Here is a 24,054-nt window from a genome sequence, read left to right as displayed (position 1 = left end):
AACCACAGCAACAGGTATAAAGTATTAACTTAAGGGGCCGAGTCATTTTGCACGCCCAATATTTCAGTTTTTTGTTTGTTAAACAACTTTGAAATATCCAATAAATTTAATCACACGTCATGATTGTGTCCCACTTGTTGATTCTTCACAAAAAATAACAGTTTTATGTCTTTATGTTTGCAGCCTGAAATGTGGCTAAAGGTTGAAAAGTTCAAGGGGGACGAATACTTTCACAAGGTACCGTATACTCAAGCATACTTAAAGCTCAAGTGCACTACTTTTTTGCTACAGGTCTCCAGTTTTGTTCATCCAGTCTGAATTATTTGTTTAGTCCAGTCTGGCTTTTAAGAAACTGTCATTTTGTTGAATGTACTTAGCAAAATGAACATTTTCATATTTGATGTGTCTGTTGTTCTACATAAGACCCAGCTGCAAACACTCTTTTCAGTTTGTTACATGGTTGTTTTGGTGACGGCTGGAGGAGCAAAAGAAACTGAATTCAGGATTTCTTGGAGATCTGGGGGGAATTCCAGAAAGCAGGTTATGCTAGCTCCCCCGGTAAGTTTGAGGCTAAAGACGTACACAACCGAAAGCGATAAATGTTGCCATAGCAACTCATGCTCTGAACATAACCTGGTCTGGAGCAGGTTTAGTTGAAGGTTAGTTTGTTTTCAGAGAGGTGAAGCAGCATGGTGTGTCCATTTGAAGATGATTTAGTGGATGAAAAAGCTCAGATAATACTTTTTACACCGTGAGAGGGTGATAAGACCACATATGGATGTTGGAAAGAGAAACTTTTTTACTTTCATCTGACTTAATTATTTACTTCAGATAAGATAAATCAATTCTTTTTATTTAGGTCATCTTAAAAATAACACGTAGTCATCAGACAGTTATTTTACTTTCATTCAAATTAATTCAATTAAGTAGGTGTTACTTTGGTGCTGCCGTTAGATTGGCACCGCAAGGAATTGTGGGATACTATTCACCTTTGCCTGTCTAGACGGATTTGAGTTTGACCCTTGTGCTATCTTAGATGACCCCACCCTTACTTTGACGTGTTCTCCCTACCATGACAAAGGTGGATGAAGGTGGAAAGATTTCATGTAATCCATGGACACCAGTGAAGATCACAAATCATTGAAGAAAAAAGGTTCAGAGCACTGTCTAGTGGGTCTAGATGACCCAACTCCCAATGTTAAAGTGCCTAGGATAGCACAAGGGTTAAATGTGCTTCCTGGAATCCCCCCTGATGTGGTCCCAGCAGAAGAATGCTTACAGGTTTATTTTGTGTTTCCTTTTTAAATCGGATGGTATCTTGGCTGTAATTGGAAAGTCTTTCATTAAATACATTTTGTGGATCTCTGGTAAATTGTGAGGTTTTTTCTTTTTTACTAAAAGCTTTGGTTTTAGGTTCTTTTATCCAAAATGCCATTTGTTAGTCACTTTCATAAAGGTGTTTGTGTTAACAGAGCAGGACAACATTAATCAAAGCCTCACATCTTCTTGCTCAGGCCTTCAGAAATCCTTTGGGATCCATAAATCTATGCGTGTCGTGGACGTCTTCCTAACCAGAATGTTGGCTCTCACTTCAGGGCTTTTGAAGAGCTGCTGTAAAACCATGAAGCTGAACGTTCAGAACAATGCTCCCATAATGCATCTGTTGTCTCTGCAAGGGTCACAGCAAAGTCAACCTGAACAGGTAAATCCTCCTTTGTCTGCTTTTCCTCCACAGCAGTTTCCCCTCATTCTGCTCTGGGATCATTTCTTCTTTTCGTCTTCATGTGTATTTGTTCACAGTAGACCAAGCTTCTTTCAGCCATGTCATATAGAACTTGGGCTCTTAGGTGCTGCAAAGGATTGTGGGTAGAGAAGATGTTTTTAAAGTCTTTGCTTTTGTCTGAATTCTTTCACTTCTCACAAATTTTAAAATCCACTGCCCTACAAATTTCCCAGAAGTCTCTGCAAGAAACAACAGTGTGCATGGATGCTCACTAGATCAGGGAATATAGACCACAATACATTCAGTCTAAACATTTTTTTGCCCCCCCAAAACATGTATTTAAATGTATTTTTATAACAAGCCATCAACATGATCGTCCCAAAACGATCATATCAATGACATCATATCCACCGTTTAAAAATAAAAACTAGTGAGTGTGGTGTCTGAAATGCTTTTAAAACCCAGGACACTACATGGTCCCACTATATGGGTTATGGGGAGGGGGGGGGGAGGGGGGGGTCAGACGCAGCCTCTGTTTCAGGCCGGTCCAGTAATGTTTGGTAGCTGACGTTGGAACGGTTTGGTTTTTGTGATGAGAAATCTTTATAGGCCAAAAATACACCACTGGTCAGTGTTTGGGGGGCAACATTTTCACTGCATGAGAACTAATAGCCCTTGTTGTGGACTTGGCTGACCTGAAAGCAGCTTTGGTCACATTCAAACATGTTCCTCAAACTGGGCCTGTAGAAGAAGACCCGAGTACTGAAGCTCTGAGAGGAACCCAAATGTTTTAGGTTGTTTGCTGCCTCATGCATCTTTGGTAACTTAGGACTATAGTCACTTATGCGTACAAGTGCGCCCTCTACTGAGCACTGATGAAAGGAAGGAGATGGTCTCTGAAAGGTTTGCAGAATGTATTCCCATTCCACCATCATAACCAAAAAGCAGCAATTACAGAAATATATACAATCCTCTTAAAATACTTGCAGCGGCTCTCAGGAACCCTTCTGAGCTGGATCAGTCTCTGAACGGGATTCTCCTATGTCCCTCCCCCAACCTCCTCCCATGTGTAGCTCTGGGACCGTTAGCTTAGCAGTCCTGGGGGGCAGATCCTATGGCTTCTCGTCTCCTTTGTTAAAACAAAAGCAGGTGTGTGTCCATCAGGTGCTGGCGGTGTGCAGATTGAAGACCTGCAGGGCAGATCTGTGGGAAACGCCACTGAAAACTGAGTGGTGTGCAAAGACGGCAGGAAGGAGGCTCTAAAGGAAGCGCCTCCTGCTGGAACTACAAATGAAACGTCTGCTTCAGGGCAGGAAACAAAAGTGCATCAGCAGCTGATCACACGTCAGGATGTGAGGCTGAGCTACAGTCACGGTGGGGGTGGGGGGTGGGGGGCATGGCTGTGTTTACGGTACTGCCGTCCTGGAACCGTCCGGGCTGCTCCAGGCCCTGCTTGGCCAGCAAAAGCCTGCTGGGGGGAGGGGGAGGCAGCTTTGCTAGTGCAGGGAGTGCATGAAGCTGTCCAGGTTGTACTCGGTGTCGTACTGCTGCTGGTCCCACAGCTCTCCCAGACCGTCGATCACGGATTTCATGGAGGGCTTCCCTGAGGTTGAAGACGACTGCTCGCCTTTGCCGTCCTTCTCCTCCTACAATCAGACACAGGACGCTCCGATGAAGATCACACACGTCGCCTTGGTGGAACACAACCTAACCAGAACTTAATTTGGGAAAAGCAGGAACGCCGTTCCTCAGACAATGAAAGGAACATCATGGCGTTTCCTCTCTGGCATAAAGTGAAAGGGCGCAAAGACAACTGAGCGGCGTATTCAGGAACTGAGTGAGGAACCTCACAACTACGCAGGCGCAATTCTAACCAAGGGACCCCGTATTTTACAACTGCACGCCTGCTATCCTAACTGAGCCGTGATCCTCTGTGGTCAATTTTCCTTTGAGCCTTCACCTGGATTTACACTCCGTGTTAAGAGGGCGCCGCTCAGCTGTCTTTACGCCCTTTCACTTTATGGCAAAGAGGAAACGCCATAGACCATTTCCATCATATGGATCATCAGTGCCACTGCATTCAACCAACACTTTCTTAAAAAAGGAGCTCTCAGGTGGAGCGTTCACCCATAACTGCAGATCTGCCCCACCTGGTCCAGAGTGAAGAGGTTGAGCAGCTGGTCAGTGCCCATGCTCTGCATGCTGGTGTTCTCCTGGTTGATGACCGTGTTGGCGATGCTCATTTTGAACTTCTGCAGCCCCATGATCTTCTCCTCCAGCGTACCTCTGGTGATCAGCCGGTACACGTTCACCACGCGTTTCTGATCAAGGACGACAATCAAATGATGACCAAAGTCTTGCATGGAATAGACCTGAAGCAGTCCTGAAGGTCCGTTTCAGAGAATTTCACACACGGCGTTCAGAGAACAAAAAAAGGAAGTGGAAGGAAGTGCTAGAACAGTCACTGCTCACTCTGGTACAGACCCCACCCTCACCAGGGTTCAGGTGCAGACCCCACCCTCACCAGGGTTCAGGTGCAGACCCCACCCTCACCAGGGTTCAGGTGCAGACCCCACCCTCACCAGGTAGAGGGCAGTCCTGACCAAACAGAAGTTAATCACAGCTTTCAGTGAAGAAACCAGCAGCAGCACCTGTCCTATCCTGTGAGCGCGGTCCATCGCCTGCAGGTCCCTCATGGGGTTCCAGTCATGTTCCACAAACACCACGGTGTCTGCACCAGTCAGGTTCAAGCCCAGACCGCCAACATGAGTGGTTAACAGCAGAACATCAATGGATGGGTCGTTGTTGAACCTGAGGAGCACAGAGAAGAGAGTCTGGCGTCTGCCCACACAAAGACACCAGTCCACGCGGCTGAGAAGCAGGAAGCGCCGACACACCTGGAGACGATGGCATGGCGAAGGCCCGCCGGCACGCTGCCGTCCAACCTCAAGTAGGTCACGGTGGGCATTTTGGGCTTCAGCAGGTCGTGCTCAACGATATCCAGCATGCTCTTCAGCTGGCAGAAGATCAGCACGCGATGTTGGGCCACCACCGCTTCAGTGCCCGTCTCTGATCCTCCACCGTCTCCAAGACCACAGTCCAGGAGCAGCTGACGAGCACAGACACGTCAGAACATCCACGCCAGCAGACGCCGCCGCAGCGCAACACCACCTCACCTGTTTGAGAGCAGAGAGTTTGGGGGCGTGCTGAATGTCACGCAGGCCCGAGTTCTGAGCTGCCAGCTGATCCGTGACCCGTTTGTATTCTGGGTGCTGTGGGGTCAGAACCAGGCTGGGGTGGTTGCACAGTTTACGCAGGTACTGAAGCGCCTGGAGGAGAACCAGCATGAGGAGAAAAGCAGGATCAGAACAGAAGAACACGAGAACAGGCTTACTGCTGACAGCATCACGGTGGATTCATGCGGGTTTGGATAAATGGAGCAGCAGCAGCAACCGGTCAAACTCAAAGGAAACATGCATCATCTTCTGGTGCATGTCCAAAGTCTTCCCAGATCTCTTTTAATCACGACGACGCCGTTTTCAGACAAAATCTAAAATCTGTGTCGCTTTCATAGTTTCAGCAGGAGTTCATCAGAAATTCACCTCTGAGATGAGGGGGGCACATAGAAACCCCACCCCTCCTTCACCTCCTCATTGCTGAGAGCCCTCCGTTTACAGCCTCTCCTGCTAGCTTGCAGCCCCCCAACACCCCCCAATCTAACATTACTGGTGCAACAAAAATGGCAGCAACATCCGATCTGTCCATCTGTCCAGTTCTGATCCAGATTCCAGCTCAGACCAGGAAAACAAAGACGTTCATGGATCCATTTGTCTGACAGTGGATGATCAGAATGGAGCAGTAAGCCCCCCCCCCCGCTTTTACAATCACCAATAAGATCTTTTTCAAATAACATTGTTTTTCATCTGCTCCTCATTTACAATAATTTGAATAAAGAAATGCTCAGAAATGTAATTTAAAGATGAATGGTCTATAGATATGTCCTCAATCCTGTTTAAAACACGAAACCAGCATTTTTTTTTATCAGAGGGGGGGTTCTAAATGATCAGACTGAAGTTCCAGAGCGAGCTCATTTCCATGACCCTCAAAAACCAGAAAATCCAGGTTTGACCACGACTGAAACGCTTTTCACATTTCAGGTCACATTTCTCCCAAACGTTTTCTTTCTGATCTCTTGATGAAATCTGCCAAACCTGCTGTCCTTCCATCATCATCCACGCAGAAAAACGGATGGTTAGCTTCCTTCTGGGAAGCACCCCCCACCTCAGACAGTATCCGTGGTTACATGTGCAAAATATCTTGATCGGTTCAAAGATCAGATTAGAATCCAACCGTGTACATGGGCCCAGAAAAACCTTTTCCGATTAGAACAAACGTTCACATGGGTCATTCTTTCGGTGGAATAAATCATTGGCACATGCGCAGTAGTGTTTGAAATACCGGAAGAGGAGATGAGTTCCAGTGTAAACAAGCTGAGCTGCCACACACGTGGTAATATCCGAGATGATCTTCTAAACGTGCTTTTGTTATTGTTATAGTTATTATGAAGCGCCTGTTCGCTCATCATTTTATTTTTAATCCGTGGGGTCAGTGCTTTTTTTGTGGAAGAACGGAGCTGGAATAAGGCAGGGCTAAGAGAGGCTAACAACATTTATCCTGGATGAACATAAAATCCATGTGGGAAATACAGCAATCTGCATCTTGGCTGCACGTAAATATGTGGGAATGACATCAGCCTTTATTTTGTCGGGACACCACTGGAAACACAAATCCACGTGATTGTTTGAACGGTTTCTAAGGACTGAGCGACATTTCTACTTTGAAAAGCTCACACACCGCCCCTAAGCCTCTGTGTGATCTGGAATCTGGTTCTCCTGAGTTCTGTAGCTCATTCACCTAAAGCTGCGGGACGGATCACAGTCCGAAGTCTACCACACATAGCGCACACGTGACAAAGCATCCTCCCTTCCCCGGCCGCTCTACTCGTAAGCACGGTTCGTTCGGTCCATCAGCAGCCGAGCCTGGACCGCGCAGGGTCCAGACATCGGGGGGCATGAAGCGCTCCTCCTCGGCGCCCCCGGGGAGGAGACCCCTCTCCCTTCCCTCCTTCTCAAGAAGGTGAAGGAGGCGACTAGCCCGTGGGGCGAGGGGCGGAGCACAGAGGCATCCGCGCTTAGCACCGGGCGTCCGCAGAGCAGCCGGTCGGTCCTGTTTGAACTCTAAAGCTTCTCTGGAGCGAAACACCATCTATGCATGACCTAAACCAGAGCAGTAGTGACCCATGATCAGAATGAACTGTTTACATGAACAACGATCGGATCAACAATCGGCATAACCCACCTATCTCCATCGGAAAGAAATTTTGATCTGAACAAATCTGATCGGGGCAGAGTTTTCCGAACGGCGTGTTACCATGACACATTTTATTCTGATCAGGGGTTTACTCTGATTACTTTTCTCCATGTAAACGCAGCTACTCTTGACCCAAATTGAGATGCAAGTGAACCAAGTCAACCAGAAGGAAGAAACTGCCTTATTGTGCAGAAATTCAGATCCTAACCCGAATCAGGAAATCCTGCGGAAATGGACCTCCTTAGGACCAGGTGGTTAGACAACACTGTTGGTGTTACATGACCACATCTGATCACTCTTCACTCAACCGAAAAAGAGTGAATCTACAAAGACCAAGTGAGATGCTGCCGTAGAGTAAAGCCATGAGCACCTGGAAGACGTGTCCGGTGGCCTTCAGCTTTGGTTTCTCCTCCTCCTCCTCAGCAGAGGCTGTGGAGATGCTGTCCTCCACGCTGGCCTTGGCTCTAGACTTGGCAAAGTCTTCATAGAGTTGAACCTTTAAAGAACAGGAGCAACACCAGGTTGTTTCATTAGACAGACACACAGCAAATATTCTTTTGAGTTTTTGAGGGCGAGAGACACAGAAAGGAGCGTTTTGTCCCGTTTGATGAACACACCTGTAGGGGACTCAGGTTGCAGTAATAGTCCTGAATAATTTTTGGTGGAAGATCCTGAAGGACATCTTCCTTCATCCTCCTCAACAGGAAAGGCAACACTTGTCGATGAAGAGCCTCCATGGCCAGAACCCCTGGAAGAGAAGGCTGCTTTATCCTCCTAAGCCATCCCACAGCGAGCACGGTCAAGAACTTCTGCTTTCTTCATGTCCTTGTGGAGTCTGGACTATCTCAGTGGTTGGACCGGGAGAGCCCACATACCCGCCTCCTGCTCCCGTGAAGAGCTTTTGGCATCTCTGCTGGCAAGGATCGGCTTTCCATAGCGAGCGGCAAACTGCCGCTCCGTTCCCAGAAAGCCCGGCATGAGGAAATCGAACAGCGACCACAGCTCCAAGACATTGTTCTGCAGGTGAAAAGAGCTTTAACATGGGCGTAAAGAGGCCACGCCTCCACAGGCGCCCCCATCAGAGCTCACCTGGATGGGAGTCCCCGATAAGATGAGTCGAAAGTTAGCAGCCAGCTGCTTGATGGCTTTAGAAAGTTTGGTTTTGCCGTTCTTGATGATGTGACCCTCATCAAGAATACAGTAATTAAATTTAATGTTTCTGAAAAGATGCATAGAGTTTAGGAAATTGGTTCAAGACAGAGTAGAGGCGGATCTGAAGAGGTGCTCACCTAAAAAAGTCGATGTCATTTCGCACGACATCATAGGAGGCGACGATGAGGTTGTGCTTTTTCACCTGATGCTGCAACCTGAGGACCAGAGAAAGCCTTCAGACACTCTGCCACAGCCTGACGGCCTGAGCGCACGCCGCTGCAGAGGAAGGAGGGACCCACCGCATGCGCTCGCTCGGGGGCCCCGTGTAGTGGAGCGGGTGGAGGTACTCTTTGGTGCAGAACTTTCCCACTTCATCCACCCAATGGCCAGTCAGTGTGGGGGGGCACACCACCAGAGAGGGGAGGGGGCTGCAGTCTGCAGCCTTCGTCTTGGCATATTCTTGTGCCCTGAACATCCCATAAAACTAGCTTAGATCTTTCGGCATTACGGACCTGCATCACATAACTTCTGATTTTAGTAACGGGGGTAACGATTATTAAAAACAACCAGATCAATCTGAATGAGGCCAGTCACTAACCGAACTAAACCATTCAAAATCGCTTCTAAATGAAATAAATCAAATATAGTTAGTACTGGAAAATACCATCTGGATTGAGACATGGTAGTTTATTTTACTATAACATAAAAACAACCAAGTGCATCAGCGTACAACACACATGTGATGTCATGAACACGGATCAGTCCATCATTCCAGTCCAATGTGTGGACAGACTTTGAATAAAGTCATGTGACCATCCAGTGTCTAGAATGTTCTAAGAATGTTCCCTTTGGATTCTTTGGATGTGGAAAAACAACAGTGGACTGAACTTTAGGAAACTAACATCATTGCTGGAAGTTTGGATCAAGAGGATCTGGATCCACTTTAGATCAGAGAATCGGATCCAATAGGACCGTTCAGCATGAACCAATATGGACAATCAATTGGATCGTCAACCGCAAATGATGACATGAAACAAATTCTTTAAATGAATCGTTACACCCCTAGTTTTCAGTATGAAACAGTTCCTCTGAGGTAAAGTTAACTGATCCTGATTGACATTAAAGCCGTGCGGCTTGCGGTGAAGCGGAGCTGTTTGTTCCCAGTACCTGAGGTAGTGATCTCCTGCTAGAATGCAGATGGACTGCAGCGTCTTACCAAGACCCATGTCATCACACAGGATCCCATGCAGCTTGTATTTGTTCAGGAATGACAGCCAGTTCACGCCATCCTGCAAAACCAGACGCCAACCAGGACAAAGAGCAATGAAAAGGAGCAGCGGGGAAAACTACAGCAGCACCAACACTGTTTCATAAAAGCAATGACACATTCATATAAACGAATGAGGTAAATCCATCAACGTCTCGTCCCTACACACCTGCTGGTACTTCCTGAGCTCGGCTTTAATTGGAACTGGAATGTGATAGTTTTCCAGCTTTCTACCATCCAGCAGCTGTTCCAGGAAGTAGCGCTCCCTGGCTTTCTGGCGAATCAGGTCAGCAGACATTGCTGGAGGGTCTGGAATACCAGCCTGAAAGACAACAGACACGTGAAAACAGTAAAGAAGACATCACGGCAAACCCCTGAGAAGACCCCCCTACCTCCAGTGGCAGAAGGCGGATGAGTGTAGCAAAACACTGTGTGGCCATGAAGCGAATGCTGTCACTGGGGTCACTCATCCTCCCCAAAACTGGAACCACCAGCAGAACAATGTAGGGAATGATGTCCACCTCCAGCTGCTCCATGACACCTGCAAAAGCGCCGTCAAGGACAGTAACACGCAGAAGACCCAACAGCCCCCATATTCTGTCTCAACGGTCCAGGATGTTTCACAGTCTCTATTATGTCACCTTGGAGAGAAAATGTGCAGCTGTGACCAGGGTGGCAGGGCCAGATGGGGCAGTGAAGGGCATGTAGCAGCAGCTCAGTCAGTGGGGTGGGGGGTAGCCGTACCATGCCGATCACAGCCTTGATTACGTTTTTTAAAGTAAGCAGTGGAAACAGAGGAAAGGATACAGGCTAAAGCTTCGATGGCGCCTTCCTGTTTGGTGATGTCATCGATGGCGGCTAACCACGGCAGAACGCACTCCAGAAAACTGTTCATGACCTCCAGAGTGGCAATCTTACCGAGCACGCCCACACAGCGCGCCGCCATGTGTCGCACTGCCGTGTAGAGGTGCTGGAGGCAGTTGAACAGATGAGGGAGGTGCTGCAGTAACTAACGGGGACAAACATGAAACAGGTTCACCTCATTTCATCTAAAAGTGACTACAGTCAACCTATGATGGAATTTAACATGATGGTCAGGATCTGTGAGGCAGCCATGCTGCGTCCTCACCAAAGGTCGGAGGTCAGGAGCCATGGCTGCAGCCATCAGCTCCAACACCTGCAGAGAGTTGACCAACTCCTGAGCAGCAGCATCTCCTTTCTCCAGCTGAGCTTGTCTGTCTGAACACCACAAGAGAACCACAGATAAAACCCTCCACAGATAAAAACCTCCGCAGATAAAACCGTCGTACCGATGCACTGACCCTGTAACACGGTCCTTAGGGGTCCCACCGTGCTCTCCCAGAGGTACGGCAGACTCTTCACCAGGTCACCTCCAAAGTGCCTGGCAATAGTGGTCAGACAGAACTCCGCCCCTCGTCTCTGGATGAGAAACGGCCTTTTGTTCTTCAGGAGGGAAAAACAACAACAGCAGCAGATTATTTCCATGGCTTCAAAGGTGGAAACGTGGACCACGGCAGCTTCCTGTACCTCATCACCGTCTGTTCCAACGGAGCTGCCGGGAGGAAGCTCCGACTGGGTTTTGGGGGCTTTAGGGGCGGGGCCCCTTTTACTGGTGACGGCAAAAGCAGCCCTTTGGTGACGGTAGAGGGTGATGATGCCTCGCGTTTTGTTGACCATGTGATGCATACCATCCTTTTCTAAAGCACCCACTTAAAAACACAAAGACATTTTAATAACACTACGTTATAAATGATGACTAAAGTCAACGAGCCTCAACATCTGCAGTTTTTAACTGGGATGACCAAAACACTACATCATGCGTTTGCTGGAACCAAACTTGTGCGTAGAAGTATTCGTACTTTTGGCATCGTCTGGTGCAGACGGAACAGGACAGGCTGATGAGGGGGTGACTGCAGAGTCCACGCAGGCAGAGGAACAGAGGTTCTTGATGATCTTGGGGTTGGGGCACGGCGTGCGTCCAGCACACTGCTGGAGAAGCTTTGCTATGAAGGAAGCGGCATAGCTCTGGATCAAAGTGTTCTCCTCCTTCTTCATGGCCTCCATCAGAGGTCTGATCAGGGGGTTGAGTTTGTCGGGGAGGACCTGCAGGTTGATGACTGCGCAGGCGGTGAACATGTGGACACGCAGGTGCAGCTGCTGCCATTCTGAGCTGGTCTCCATCACTGTAGACTGAGCTTGCTGCCGTTTGCTGTTCAGCGCCGGCCACAGTTTGGTCTTCAGATTCAGCCCCACGGTTGATTCGGTAAATATGGTGGTTACCTAGGAAACGACATTGACGGATGTGATTTTTTTCCCTCCATTATCGGATCCTTGACTGTGTGTAATGTTGTTCCACAAGCCTTTACCAGCTCGTTGGCCTGGTCGATGGTGAAAACACTACAGCTGAAGCGATCCTGAAGGTCTATGTTGGCATCAGCCAGCAGAGTGATCAGCTGCTTGCACTCGTTCTGCATCCGCGTGAAAGGGATTGCAATCTCGTCGTAGTACAACTGCTCAGCCAGAATGGCCAGAAGGCGAGGCTGCACCATGGAGGACACCACCTGACAGTCCTAGAAGGATCCAAGCAGAGAAATGCTTCACCAAAGATGTACGTTTCCATTCATCTTGACGACATCCGTGTCCGAGCTGTACCTTCTGCAGTGCGGCCCACTCGCACAGCACCAGCGCCACAGCGATGCGCTGCAGAGCAGACTTGGAGTTTAGGTGGAACAGCAGCAGCTGGGCCAGAGACTCAGCAGGCCGGATCTCCTGAGTTGCAGCGTTCAGCTGAGGGTCACAGATGCACTTACACAGGGCGCCAAGCAACCTGGATCACAGAACAGTAGCTTCAACGTCTGACCACTTTAAAGAGAAGCCGGACAGTCTTTTCAGAAAAATGCGCCTGAAAACGTACTTGGCCGACATGAGTCGGGCTCGGACGACCACGTAGTCCCTGGTCAGCGGGTCATCGGCCACCGTCTCAGCTCCAGCTATGTACTCCTGAACAGTTTCCTTCGCCTGACTGTTACCCAGACGAGCTTTTGCACCAGCTTTGTCCTGCAGCGGGTCACATTTCCAGCAAACGCTGAAGGTCACGCTGTCTTTTAAATGCAAATCCTAGCCGCCATCATCATTAGCAGCTATTGTTCAAGACCCACTCAGATGCAAACCCTTTTTTTCCAACATGTGATTCTGGCATTTACTCATGATAGAGGACAAGTGTAAAGAAAATGAGGCTTATAATTTCATTTCTAAATAGATCTTCATTCAATAGCTCCAATATTACTCGCCATTTATGTTGCACCAGTTAATGTTAGGTTGGCAGTGAGAGGGGCTGAAAGCTAGTGGGGGAGAGTTTTTAGCAACGGGAAGAGGGGCGGGTTGCCCCAGGGCTCCAGACTGCGACCATTTGGTTGCATTTTGCATGAAGGCGAAGCTGCAGCGAGACTGAAGGAGAACAGGAATTAGGAGTTGTCCTTAACATTCAATTTAGTTTAAATATGCCTCTCCCCTTTAGTATGATCTGTGACTTTACATCTTTAATAATTATTTTAATGTTTTGTAATGGATGTAACCTTTTTTAATCAGTTGGTATTTTAAACTATTTTAATTGATCAGTGAACTACAAAAACCCATCAGGACACATGTCCCATAATGCATTGTTTTGTAGTCTGTAGGGCAGCTTTCAGTCAGTTCAATACTAAATTTCCAGCTGCATTCGCTCAGGTTGGTGTCTTGCTTCCGCCCCTTTCTCGTGATATTTTTGTTTTGATTGACAGGTGATGTTAGAGCAAAAACAAAAATATGCGTCTCACACCAGGTGATCTGTGCAGTGTTGTGTCCATCTGGGTGATCTCAAATTATTGTGCATCATTTGGTGTCGCCAACATGTATTTCCATCCCCTAATGTTTAAATACATTTAAGTTTTGTTTGTAACTGTGAAATGACCGAAAGGTTCCTACGGTAATCACTTCGTTACTAAAAACTTTTTTTTAATTCTAAATGTATGGTATTTTGTTTACTTATTTGTACTGTCATGACAGCGATGGTGCTGTTGTTAACCTTGTTGCTGCATCTTCAAAAGTGCAGAATAAAATGTGACACTGCATTTGAAACAGCACATTGTAATTTCTGCGTCTATTATTAAAGTATTTATTCGTAATACAGTGGAAATTAGTAGATCTGGTTAGCATGTTGATTTACGGTATGCGCCCCTAAATTTTCTGGTTGTGCCCCTAAAATTTTCAGTTGGGGGCCACAGTGCTCCTAGTGAAAAAAGTTAGTCTGGAGCCCTGTGCCCCGTGCCAACAGTCCTCAGTTCACAACTCAAAGGTGAATATAATGAACTCCTGCTGCTCTGCAGAAACTACATCCTGGAAAACAACATTTTGGCTAAAAACTGTCAAATCATAATGAAAAGACCTACGGTGGACTCTTTGGAAATGGATCCAAAGATGATCCGAGTGGGATTTTAACAAACAAGACCCGACTTCCAGAGATTTCTGGTCATACCTTGGAGCGAGCCTTCACCTCCAGCAGCATGTTCTGGTCAATAGGAATGTGAGAGGCCTGCATCATGAGGCAGAGCCAGGCCCCCATCCACGGACAGCTGGCTGCCACCACATACTGCTGGGGGGCCTGAAAGAGCAGCTCCATCCACACCTGTACACAGAGCGGAGCATGAACCACCAACACAAACGCTTCATCCTATGCGTTTGTTACTCTGCAGACAAAAAAAAGAGGTCAAATAACCTTCTGAATAAGTTCAAGGATTTCCTCGTGGCTCTCCAGAATACAGGACTGAAAAATGTGCCGCAGCATATCTTGTATTATGGGATTTATCCAGACTGCACAACTCTGAAAACACAAGCGTGAGGTTTGATCCACTTACTGATGAAATGCTACCAATATTGAGGAGATGGGAGCATATTTAAGGCATGCAAACCTGGTCAGCCGTTGACAGCAGCGTGTAGAGAGTTTCCAGCGCTGCCCGTCTCACCGATGATATCGTGTGCCTTAAGAACGGCCAGACTCGAGGAACCAAGACAGTGAGCGACTGCTGCATGCTGATGTGGGGATAAAAACATTAAGATGCTGACAGCAGGCAATCTCTCAACTGTATTTTTCCTTTAATAAAGCTTTTACAAGAGTCACGTGCAGCAACACTTCTTCCACATATAGTTCAGCCTGTTGAGCTATAAATACAGGAACTGTTGCATCACAAAAACATTTGGCTTGTTTTATGGTTATTGCACATATGCGCTCTTATTGTGAAAGGGCAGGGGGGATGGCTGTGATGTGTTGAAGTAAATGTGAAGCTAAAAAGTGAATTTGAATTTAGTTTGACATTAGTAGCAGAGGATGGTCAGCAACTACAGAGTCCCACCAACTTTTGACGAAGGAAAACTGTACATGCAGTCGTTACAGACCTGGAAAAGCAGCAGCAAGCGCATTGGGCGCTTTCTGGGCGAGCGAGAGTGGAGGCGATGGAACCATCAGTGGAGGATTTACTCAAGGACCCGTCACTCCTGAAGCTACAGTACATGATCGGTATCTCAAAGAAGAAAAAGACCGGACCTCCGAGGCGTACTCAAGTGTGGATGATGAGAGACAGCAACGCGTTCATGACAGACTGATATTGAACAGCGGTTTGCCCGAATATGTAAATACAAGAGGGAACCACCGCATGCAGTATTAGCATTTAACCTACTGGACACGACTTGTTTGGACGTAAAAGATTGACAATTAGCACAGCGCGTCCATACTTGACATTTGCCGCCATGGAGTCTGCATGGAAGAGGATTTTTGGAGGGAAAACGTCTGCCTCAACCAGGAAGCTGCCTATATAACTGAACGGAGAAGACAGTTAAGCAAATCATGTTGCCATAACGATAAGTAGAACTGGCCCGGCACTAATCCTCTGGATAGATCAACATGTGACATTTGTCAAAGCACATTCCTCTGGGCCAAGGATTGTCCACACAAGGGTGAGCAGGTACAACTAAAGCAAATGATGGAGAGGAGCGCCACGTTACGCTGCACACTAAAGAGTCAACCATCTTTATGACAGAGTGTTTTGGCTCTGCAATAATTGACACCACATCCACACGGCCAGTGTGTGGACAAGAATGGTTGCACCCAGTCAGCTAGATCCAAATGGAGGTGGAGAAAGCAGTGTGACCCTTCAGATTTGGAGATGGAAAAGTGGTCTAAAGAATCCTCCTAAAAGTGTGTCTACACTTTGGCTGATGCATCACTTCAGGTGTCCAACAGGGGGAGGGAGATTATGCAGAAAGAGCCTCAAAGACTGTTCCTGCTGTCTTCTACTGGCTTGATGTGATATGGGGGTATGCAACAGTAATACCTGAACTAAGATCAGCTTTTCACGTTGGACATGAGGGGCTTTTGTTTATGTGGGAATAGTTTTTGTGTCTCCTCAAAACAAAATACAACTACACCAGGAAAACTACATCCAGCCCCTGCAGCCCATACATCTGGATGCTGTACAGCTAGACGCATCTATAGGATCTACTCAGGTCCAAGATAAGACAACTTCTCTGGGCTGCAAGGAAGAGTCGGCCAGACGTCTTCTCTAAAGCCAGCACCTTGGCATCAGGCTTTAGAGGTGCAACTGTGCACACAATCCATGAAACAGATAGAACTGTGTGCAAACTGAAATCCAGGAAGGTGGTTCTGAACTTTGGGCTTCCAGGCAGGGACACGGCGCTTAAGATGATGATGCCTCATTAGGCAATCTTTCAACAAGAGGCAGTGCTGAACACGCTCCACCCATAATCCCTGTTCACTGGCTGACGCACTGAAACCCACAAAGTCTGTCTCTGTAAAAAAAAGTCTCTGGGAATGAGTGCCATCAAAGTTTGGAAGCATCTGTCTCATTATTATAAACAAAAGTCAATAACAGACATTTTCTTCTTCAACATCACTCATTCTGTGACATCATTGAAGCCATAGTGCAAAGAGGGGATTGCATTTAGGTTTTCACATCCACCGCTCAATAACGGTCTCATAATTCATGTCCAGTCAGCATTTCCAGGAGGAGGCGGGGCGATGACATCAGCGCTCTTCTTCTGCATTGTTAGCTCTACCGGCAAACAGCAAAAGTTCAGCATAAAATCTGTACTAGAGCTGTTGATGGGGTTGCAGACGAACAGCAAAACCAGCAGGAATCAGCAGATGATGATCTTCTATTGTTATGATGATTATAAAGAGCCTGTTTCCTAATAATTTTTTTTAAATCAGTGTGGTTAGTGCTTTATTCTTTGCCCAACAGACCCAGAAGAAGGGTTAGGATTAGGCTAAAACGTGTTAACAACAACATTTAGCCTTTGATGAACATAAAATCCATGCGGTCAATGCTGCAGTCTGCATCTTGGCTGCAGGTAAATATGTCGGAATAACATCAGCCTTTATTTTGTCGGGACACCACTGGAAACACAAATCCATGCGATTGTTTACACGGATTGTCAGGTCTGTACGACCCTTCTGCATTCAAAGCCGCCTCCGTTAGCTCACACACCGTCTTAAAGCCGCTCCTCTGCTCGGAGACCCGGTTCTACCGGGAGACCCGGTTCACCTGAGTCCAGCAGCCGCAGAGCGGCGTGAGCCGATGCCTCCTCCAGAGCGCACACCGAAGCAAAGCATCTCACCCTGCCCAAAAACCACGAAGCTACGAGTCCGGCTGCTCTGCTCAGAGACGAAGAGCGCTGATGTCATCGCCCCGCCGCCTCCTGGAAATGCTGACTGGACATGAATTATGAAACCGTTTTTGAGCGGTGGATGTGAAAACCTAAATGCAATCCCCTCTTTGCACTATGGCTTCAATGATGTCACAGAATGAGTGATGTTGAAGAAGAAAATGGAAAATAATTTAATGAGGATTGAATTTTGATCTAATTTTTGAGTCATTTGATGCAGTTACATTGTGAAAATGAAAAAGCATTTCTGTTTAGACTTATTTTAGTTATTGTTAAATGCAAATGGTTCATTATGCTGTTTTATTTTGCTAATCAAAAAAGAATGAGTTTGTTAAGCTGTAACTACAGAAACTGTTAGACAAAAAAATACTCCTTTACTTTTTAATGTTACTTGTGTGGATGATGGTGGAGTGAATAAAGTAAACATGAAGCTAATAAGTGAATTTAAATTCTGCGTCACAGACTCTGACCTGCACAGTCGCACTTGTGGGTAGGTGAGCAGCGAGGACAGCAATGTCATGATGCTGTTGGTGGAAGCAGTGAGGTCATCCAGGTCCAGAAGAGCATCCCATAGGGTGTTTACTATGGAGGGTACCTGAAAGGCCACTTCATTCATTAAGAACTCTAAAAACAACAACAGACTCGGCAGGATGATGATGATGAGATCTGAACCTCATTGGTCTGGAGCTGAACCAGGCCGTCCACCACCGGGATGAGCGCAGCCGCCGCCACAGCCCTCACATCGTCATCCAAGTCCTGGAGACCCTCAGTGATGGCGGGGAGCACCCGCGGCAGCAGGACGCCCATCAAGTCCTTTTAAGTGAAAAGGAGAACGGATGGAGATCGAACCAGAAGAACGCTTCCATTGTTCGTTTCATTTCATTAAAACACACAAATCAGTACCAGCAGGTTCTGAACACACGGCAGAGAAAAGACGTTTTGTGTTTGAAGGTACCTGACGAACAGCCAAGGCGTACTTGATGCCTAAAAGGCCCCCGTGACGGACCTCCCACTGATCCTCCCTCAGCAGCTTAAGCAGGACATTCACCGTCATGAAAACGCCGCTTTCGTTCATGTGGCGGAGAGCGACACCAAGGGTCTGAGCGCACGTCTCCCTGACAGGAGCCACCACCTGCCAGGAGCACGGACAAGGCCAGTCTACAGACCGCTGACGCACCAAATCTACCGGCTGCCATGAACACTATAGGACTCGGCGGTTTTCACGCCTCAGCCGTCATTTCTGAGCAAAGCTCCTCTCACCTCGTCAGAGACAAAGTCTCCAAAGCGGTCCAAAGCGAAGACGCACAGCAGCCGAATGACCAGATCCTCGATCCACTCCTGATGCTGCCGAGACATCTGCAGCCAAACGTGGTCCCCATGAAGTCCCAACAACTTACTGCTGCCTAAAGAGCGGCAGAGTCAGAAATACCTGTTGTGCAGTGCTTCCCACCAGCTTTCCACCAGCAGCACCGTGACACTTCAGGATTTCTCTGAGGCCTGTGCCAGCGCCGTGACGAACCTGGTTCCAGAACGACACAAAGAGACCCGACCCACTTAGCCACTGATGTTCTGATAGAGCCGTAAAGACCCAAAGAGTTGATTTGTACCTCCCATGACGGGTTGAACAGATCGTTGCATAGCTCCTCACAAAAGCTCTCCAGAGGCCACTCGCTTGACTGAAGATGAAGCAGCAAAACAGGAATCAAACACACACATCATGGTGGAAGGCGCCAATTGTTGACACGTCTTTGTCTTTACCTCCTCCAGAACACTGGAGGTGTCTGGAACGTTGTCAATCAAGACTTTTGGCTGCGCTGCCGGTTGATCAATGACCACGTTTGTGGTTTTCCTTCGTTTCTCTTCAGGTTCTCCCTCAAAACTGTCATTGCTGAAAGTTAAAGAGAATCTCGTCATTCCCGTTTCATATCCTGGTGTTTCCATGCATTATCTTTTAATATTCAAACTGCGTTTCCCTCAACAAACAAAGAAAGGGACACAAACAAAGACGCATGCATGAACAAGCCAACCTCTTTTCATTGGGATCCACATCTCTGGACCTCTGCTTTGCCACCAGTTTGGCCATCCTCTTTGCTTTGTTCTTTTGACGACTGCTCATGCCCGTCCTGAACTCAGAGTCGATCAACTCTGCAGCTTGAATGGTCTGAAAACGTAAAGACACATTTCCAAAGACGAGCTGGTGACAGGGACGGCTAAGGTCTGCATGGTTTTAGCTCCAAGAATGGAAACAGCTAAAATCATTTTGAATTTTAACCACACGGATGTAAAGAGGTGGTCATCAACCACTGCTGCTGTGCAATGATCTACGGAAAGGTCCCCCACGCCTTCATTTGTTCACTAGACTTCCTATAGGAACCATTAGATTTTGACTTGACCCATAATTGTCAATGTGGAAGCTAAAAGGCTAGGAAAGTCACTGAAACTGGTATTCTCCAACTATAATAATGAACATGAATCCACCGTTTGAACAACTTTATCAGCAGCTTCCTCGTAACATTAGAAAGTTCAGTCAGTTATTCTGCATTATTATGGTCTGTGGGAACAATTGTTGTAATAAACCCATGATTGGAGTAAAGACTTCTGGTTTTTGTCTGTTAAATGCAGATTTATTTTTTTGAAGTCAGATGTTCTTCTTTTTCATCTCTGGCTCTTCTCTGCACAAAGAAACTTTCCAAAAACTTTGTTTTTTTTGTCAACTTTGCTGCTTTAAGAAAGTAGCAGATGTGTTTTTGACACTTGACAGAGTGACCTGAACACACGTCAAGAATGACTAGGATGTGGTGCAGAATCCAGAAGATTTCCAAAATAAAACTTCCTTCAAAATTAGATTATTAATAAAACAGAAAAACTTGGGGTTTTTTTTTCTCTGCGGCCTGGAGCCAACTATCCCACGGACTGTAGCGGGCTGCAACCCAGAGACCCCCGCTTGAAGACACAGCCATCATTTCTGTCAAACGAAGCTCTTTTCACTAAGAAGGCAGCACAAAGTCGGGTTTTTCCTCTTGTCTAAACTGATGCTGCTGAGAACTGAAGGTTTTGTGCGAACTGCTCAAAGGAAACCCACCAGATGGTTATGAGAACTGCAGCCAGCGGTGACCTTCACTCCGTGAGCTTTGACGACACTTGACTGACAGGTGTCATCCAGGTCCTCGTCATTAAAGAGCTCCTCTGTGTCCATTCCAATAGCAGCCCCCATGTCCAGGCCCAGCTTCTTCTGCAGAAGCTTCCTTTGTCGGGCCAGGCGTTCCTTAGGGTCCATTTCCCCTGAAAATGAGAGCCAGCGGGACAGGAGACTCCATTAGATGCTTCACAAAACACAATTAGCTGAAGAAATGATGAACTACTCTGCAAGAGGTGGGAGGAAAATTCAAAGGCTTCTACTGAAAACAGAATTTAGATGATTCGGAGCTCGTCACTTCAAAAAACTTTATGAAATGCAACAAAAACGGAGCTCAGATAAAGAAAAAAAACAGTTCCACTTAATCAACAATTAAACGGGTAATATATGTAAATACAGTCAATAGTGTGCCTCTTCTTTTGGGCACGATTATCCATTTACTCATTTCACACCACAAAAAATGTGAACTTAAACGAGAGCTTTACTTTTTTCATCCCAATTGAAGCTACCACACACTGCGTCTGCAACATTCTCAAGTGGAAGAGGTGATTCTAAAAGTCAGAACTAACCAGTTTTATCCTCTTGCAGCTCAAACTCGGCCCCTGCAGATCCCAGCAGGGACGCTCCATGTTTCAGCAAGCGCGAGATGTCAAAGTGGTAGAAGCTGAGGCGGTCTGATGACGAATCCTCTGGAGACAGGTCCTCACAGGACTCTGGAAGAAACAATTCATTCAGAACAAACTTTCTGTTTTCTACACACATTAAAATCACCCCATAATTCTTTACTTGGATGCAACTGTAAATGTAGAACATGAGAGTTCAAACCCACAGTTGACTAGCTTTAAATGCTGGAACATAGTTTAAAGCTGTGTTTTGTCAACCTCTTTTGGGCAAAGTTGCACTTTCTTCTTGACAACAATCACAAGGCACACCAGCATCCCAAAAGAAAAAAGGAAATCTGCATTAGTGATGCCGCAGCAGTCCCTCCAGGATCTACCAGGCATGTTTTGCAGCACTTGCGACACAAGAAACCTGAAGTTGCGATACTTTTTTAATCATTATTTTCAATTCAAGACTTTAGGGGGAAGCAGAACTTTTGAACCAAAATGAGCCATGTCGGCACAAAGAAGTACAGACGTTAAGCACATCTGATAGATGACGTGTGGGATTAAACTCCAACAATGATTGATTGGTAGAGACAGTTTAAGGGGTGGAACTTTTCCCAAAAATCAGAGAAATTGGCCAAAGTTGCTGCAAAATGGCAGTACAGTCATTCTTGTGAAAGTGTCCTGAATAAAGATCAAATAAACACAAAGAAAAGGTATTTTATGATCTTTCATATTCCCCAGCAGCTGTGTTTCAATAAACGGAATAGTTTTATTTCAAGTGAAATACCTTCCTTTGGCTTTGGACTTGGATTCCACTCAGGAATGTTTTTCACGATGGCCTCCACAGCCTGGCCTGCAGCGATTCGAGTGTCCCAGTTGGGACTCCTTAGATACGTTAAGACCTAACATGGATCACATTTAGTTTCAGTTAAAAACAGGAAGAGGAGGACACATTTACATACATGAAATCCTAATTTTATTGTCGGCCAGAGAGATTCTGATGAACTCGTGACAGGAACACTTGGTGCGTGGCATTTATTCACCTTTGCCAGAAGGTTATGGAGTTCGTGTGGGTGGAGTTTGACTACTTCTCCTAGTTGCTGGGCTGCTGCTTTCCTGGTCACTGGTGTTGTTCCGGTGTCGAGCAGGATGAACAAACGGTCAAGTCTGCAGGAGGAGGAGGAGGAGACGAGCAACACGGGTTTAAAAAGTATCTAAAAAAGTATCCGGATTCATTCAAACATTCCCAGTTTTGATGCCGAGTGTCTGTCATTTGAATGTTTTTAATCCCAGAGGCTCATGCAGCCCTGCCTTTACCGGCCTGTGAGGAGGATGCTGAGGGATGCCTGGCCAAGGCATGATGGGATGCAAGACGACGACAGCAACGGCACTGAACTATGACCCCTAAGCACATTTAATAAGAGCATGAAAATAGTGTGTTTAGTTCGGTTTGCACTGAACTCATGGGGCTTTACCAACAATACTACCATGGGTTAACCACATTAGCAGCTGGTAGACTGCTTCCCTGACCAGAGGATGTTTCAGGACCAGGTAGACGGAACACGAGTCCTAAAGCTCAAGATGATCATCCTACCATAAATGAACACTTCACTTTTGCCGTAAACTCGGTTTCTACCGTCTCCACTGGAGCTTGTTTCCCAGCATTCAATGTTAAGAGTCCTCAGCATGAACTGCCCACCACCACCACCACCACAGTAAGCTAGCGGATGAGCTAAGCCTTCAGGAAGCTCGGTGGTGGCTCATCTCACCTCGACACGGCCATGGTCACTCTGTCCGTCTCACGTCCAGCATTCAGTTGGTGCCTTGAATGTTTCCTCCTATGCGGCTCAAAAGCTCCGCTGTGAGGTAAAGACGCCACGGAGGGATCAACTAGTTAGCAGCTACAGCTAGCTAGCCGAGGCCCGGCCGGACAGTGTGGTCGAGACAATCCGAACTCCGGCGAGGGAAGACGGCAGCTCACAGCCGGTTCATGTCTTCAAAGTTCTCCCTGTTCGTCCTCTGCGCTGTTAAACCAGCAAATGTCGCCAGAAACCATTAAAATACAGCTTAGTCTACCCTTCAGAAGTCCTTGCGGATAAATATTTTAACCTAATAAGAATTAAAGCCGATTTTTGTTGCACGTAGAGGGCGAGCCACAAGACTGTTTTTATATGAGGAGCCATCTTGCATTTATTCCTTCCTCCACAGCAGGTGGTTGTTGATTGGCTGACAGCAATTTGAAGGACCAATCAAAACGCGTGTTTTAAAGAGGAAACGACACAACGAGGAATCCCCTTTCCGCTTTACATTTCATGTTCAATTTGATTTTCTTTTCCTTTTTGTTGCATTTTCAAAAACTTTACATGCGAGCAAGAACATATGGATAACGTTTTAAAACCAACTTTAGCACATGTGTAGGGATTTATGGTTCATAAACAACATCAACTGAATGTGTTTGTGAAAAACGTTTACTTTTTATTTTACAGGGACACCTTTCATCAAAAAGTCAATTTAACAGCATCTGCATACGCGGTTCTGAAAGGAAGTAGTTCCTAAATCCTAGCTGACCCCGGTCAACAAAAGAGTAGCATTAGATTCAGGATGGTCCTGTTTGGCATCACGTTTCTGATGTCAAAAAGGAAAACGTTTTCCCCAAACCACTTGTAACCTTGATGATAAACAAATACATACATAAACTAATAAATCTTTAATGTTCGGTTATATTGATAATACTAATACTATTAAGAAGGTTTTAAGTCCAGTTGATGTGACTCAACTTTAAAACAACACCACCTAGATGAATGAGAAGCCACTACTACTAAAAATAATAAAATAATAATAAATTAACGGTACTGCGATACAATTCATTAAATAAAACATTCATAGTACTTCAGAGAGACATTAGAAAGAAATTTCAAAACAAAAAAAGATGTGAAAATTACTTCAGCTTTTGCATGCTTGTAGCAACTTACTCTGTTTTAAAACTAGGGCTTTAACAACTATTCTATTTATCTTAATTTCTGGTTGATGATATGATTCAAAGTAGGCAGTGGCTCACTCT

At 46.4% G+C, this 24,054-nt stretch overlaps 1 protein-coding gene across 2 annotated transcripts; it reads right to left on the bottom strand.

Annotated features, from left to right (window-relative positions):
- Positions 1-2,620: 2,620 nt before the first annotated feature.
- Positions 2,621-23,185, bottom strand: btaf1 (BTAF1 RNA polymerase II, B-TFIID transcription factor-associated). Of its 2 annotated transcripts, none has more exons than XM_011484034.4 (38): positions 22,763-23,185; positions 22,037-22,160; positions 21,781-21,895; positions 20,955-21,098; positions 20,332-20,531; positions 19,277-19,410; positions 19,008-19,137; positions 18,857-18,925; positions 18,679-18,768; positions 18,510-18,605; positions 18,205-18,381; positions 17,922-18,062; positions 17,720-17,844; positions 14,480-14,600; positions 14,287-14,391; positions 14,047-14,196; positions 12,448-12,590; positions 12,186-12,360; positions 11,900-12,103; positions 11,393-11,813; positions 11,061-11,242; positions 10,835-10,976; positions 10,642-10,751; positions 10,320-10,521; positions 9,905-10,053; positions 9,682-9,834; positions 9,413-9,534; positions 8,545-8,712; positions 8,383-8,460; positions 8,183-8,312; positions 7,969-8,110; positions 7,711-7,841; positions 7,464-7,589; positions 4,900-5,052; positions 4,621-4,832; positions 4,375-4,534; positions 3,874-4,044; positions 2,621-3,369 (listed from the first exon to the last, which is right to left on the bottom strand). In XM_011484034.4, the coding sequence occupies exons 1-38, from the start codon at positions 22,774-22,776 to the stop codon at positions 3,220-3,222; spliced, it is 5,559 nt and encodes a 1,852-aa protein (XP_011482336.1). In that variant the 5' UTR covers positions 22,777-23,185; the 3' UTR covers positions 2,621-3,219. The 2 variants fall into 2 exon arrangements, with proteins under 2 accessions (XP_011482336.1, XP_011482334.1); XM_011484032.4 differs by having other exon boundaries at positions 10,823-10,976; positions 22,763-23,179.
- Positions 23,186-24,054: the final 869 nt, after the last annotated feature.

This window comes from Oryzias latipes, chromosome 15 (assembly GCF_053564925.1).
Source record: "Oryzias latipes strain Hd-rR chromosome 15, Olatipes_Hd-rR_3.1".
NCBI classification, from domain to species: Eukaryota; Metazoa; Chordata; class Actinopteri; order Beloniformes; family Adrianichthyidae; genus Oryzias; species Oryzias latipes.
This window is presented reverse-complemented; position numbering and strand designations above follow the sequence as displayed.

What these genes read in the sequence shown, in the direction of transcription:
- btaf1 (XM_011484032.4), bottom strand. An exon ending in GCTGCAAGAGGATAAAACTG is followed by an intron (nt 20,532 to 20,954) that starts GTTAGTTCTGAC and finishes TCTCATTTTCAG; the next exon opens with GGGAAATGGACCCTAAGGAA. An exon ending in CCCCCGAGCGAGCGCATGCG is followed by an intron (nt 8,461 to 8,544) that starts GTGGGTCCCTCC and finishes TCTGGTCCTCAG; the next exon opens with GTTGCAGCATCAGGTGAAAA.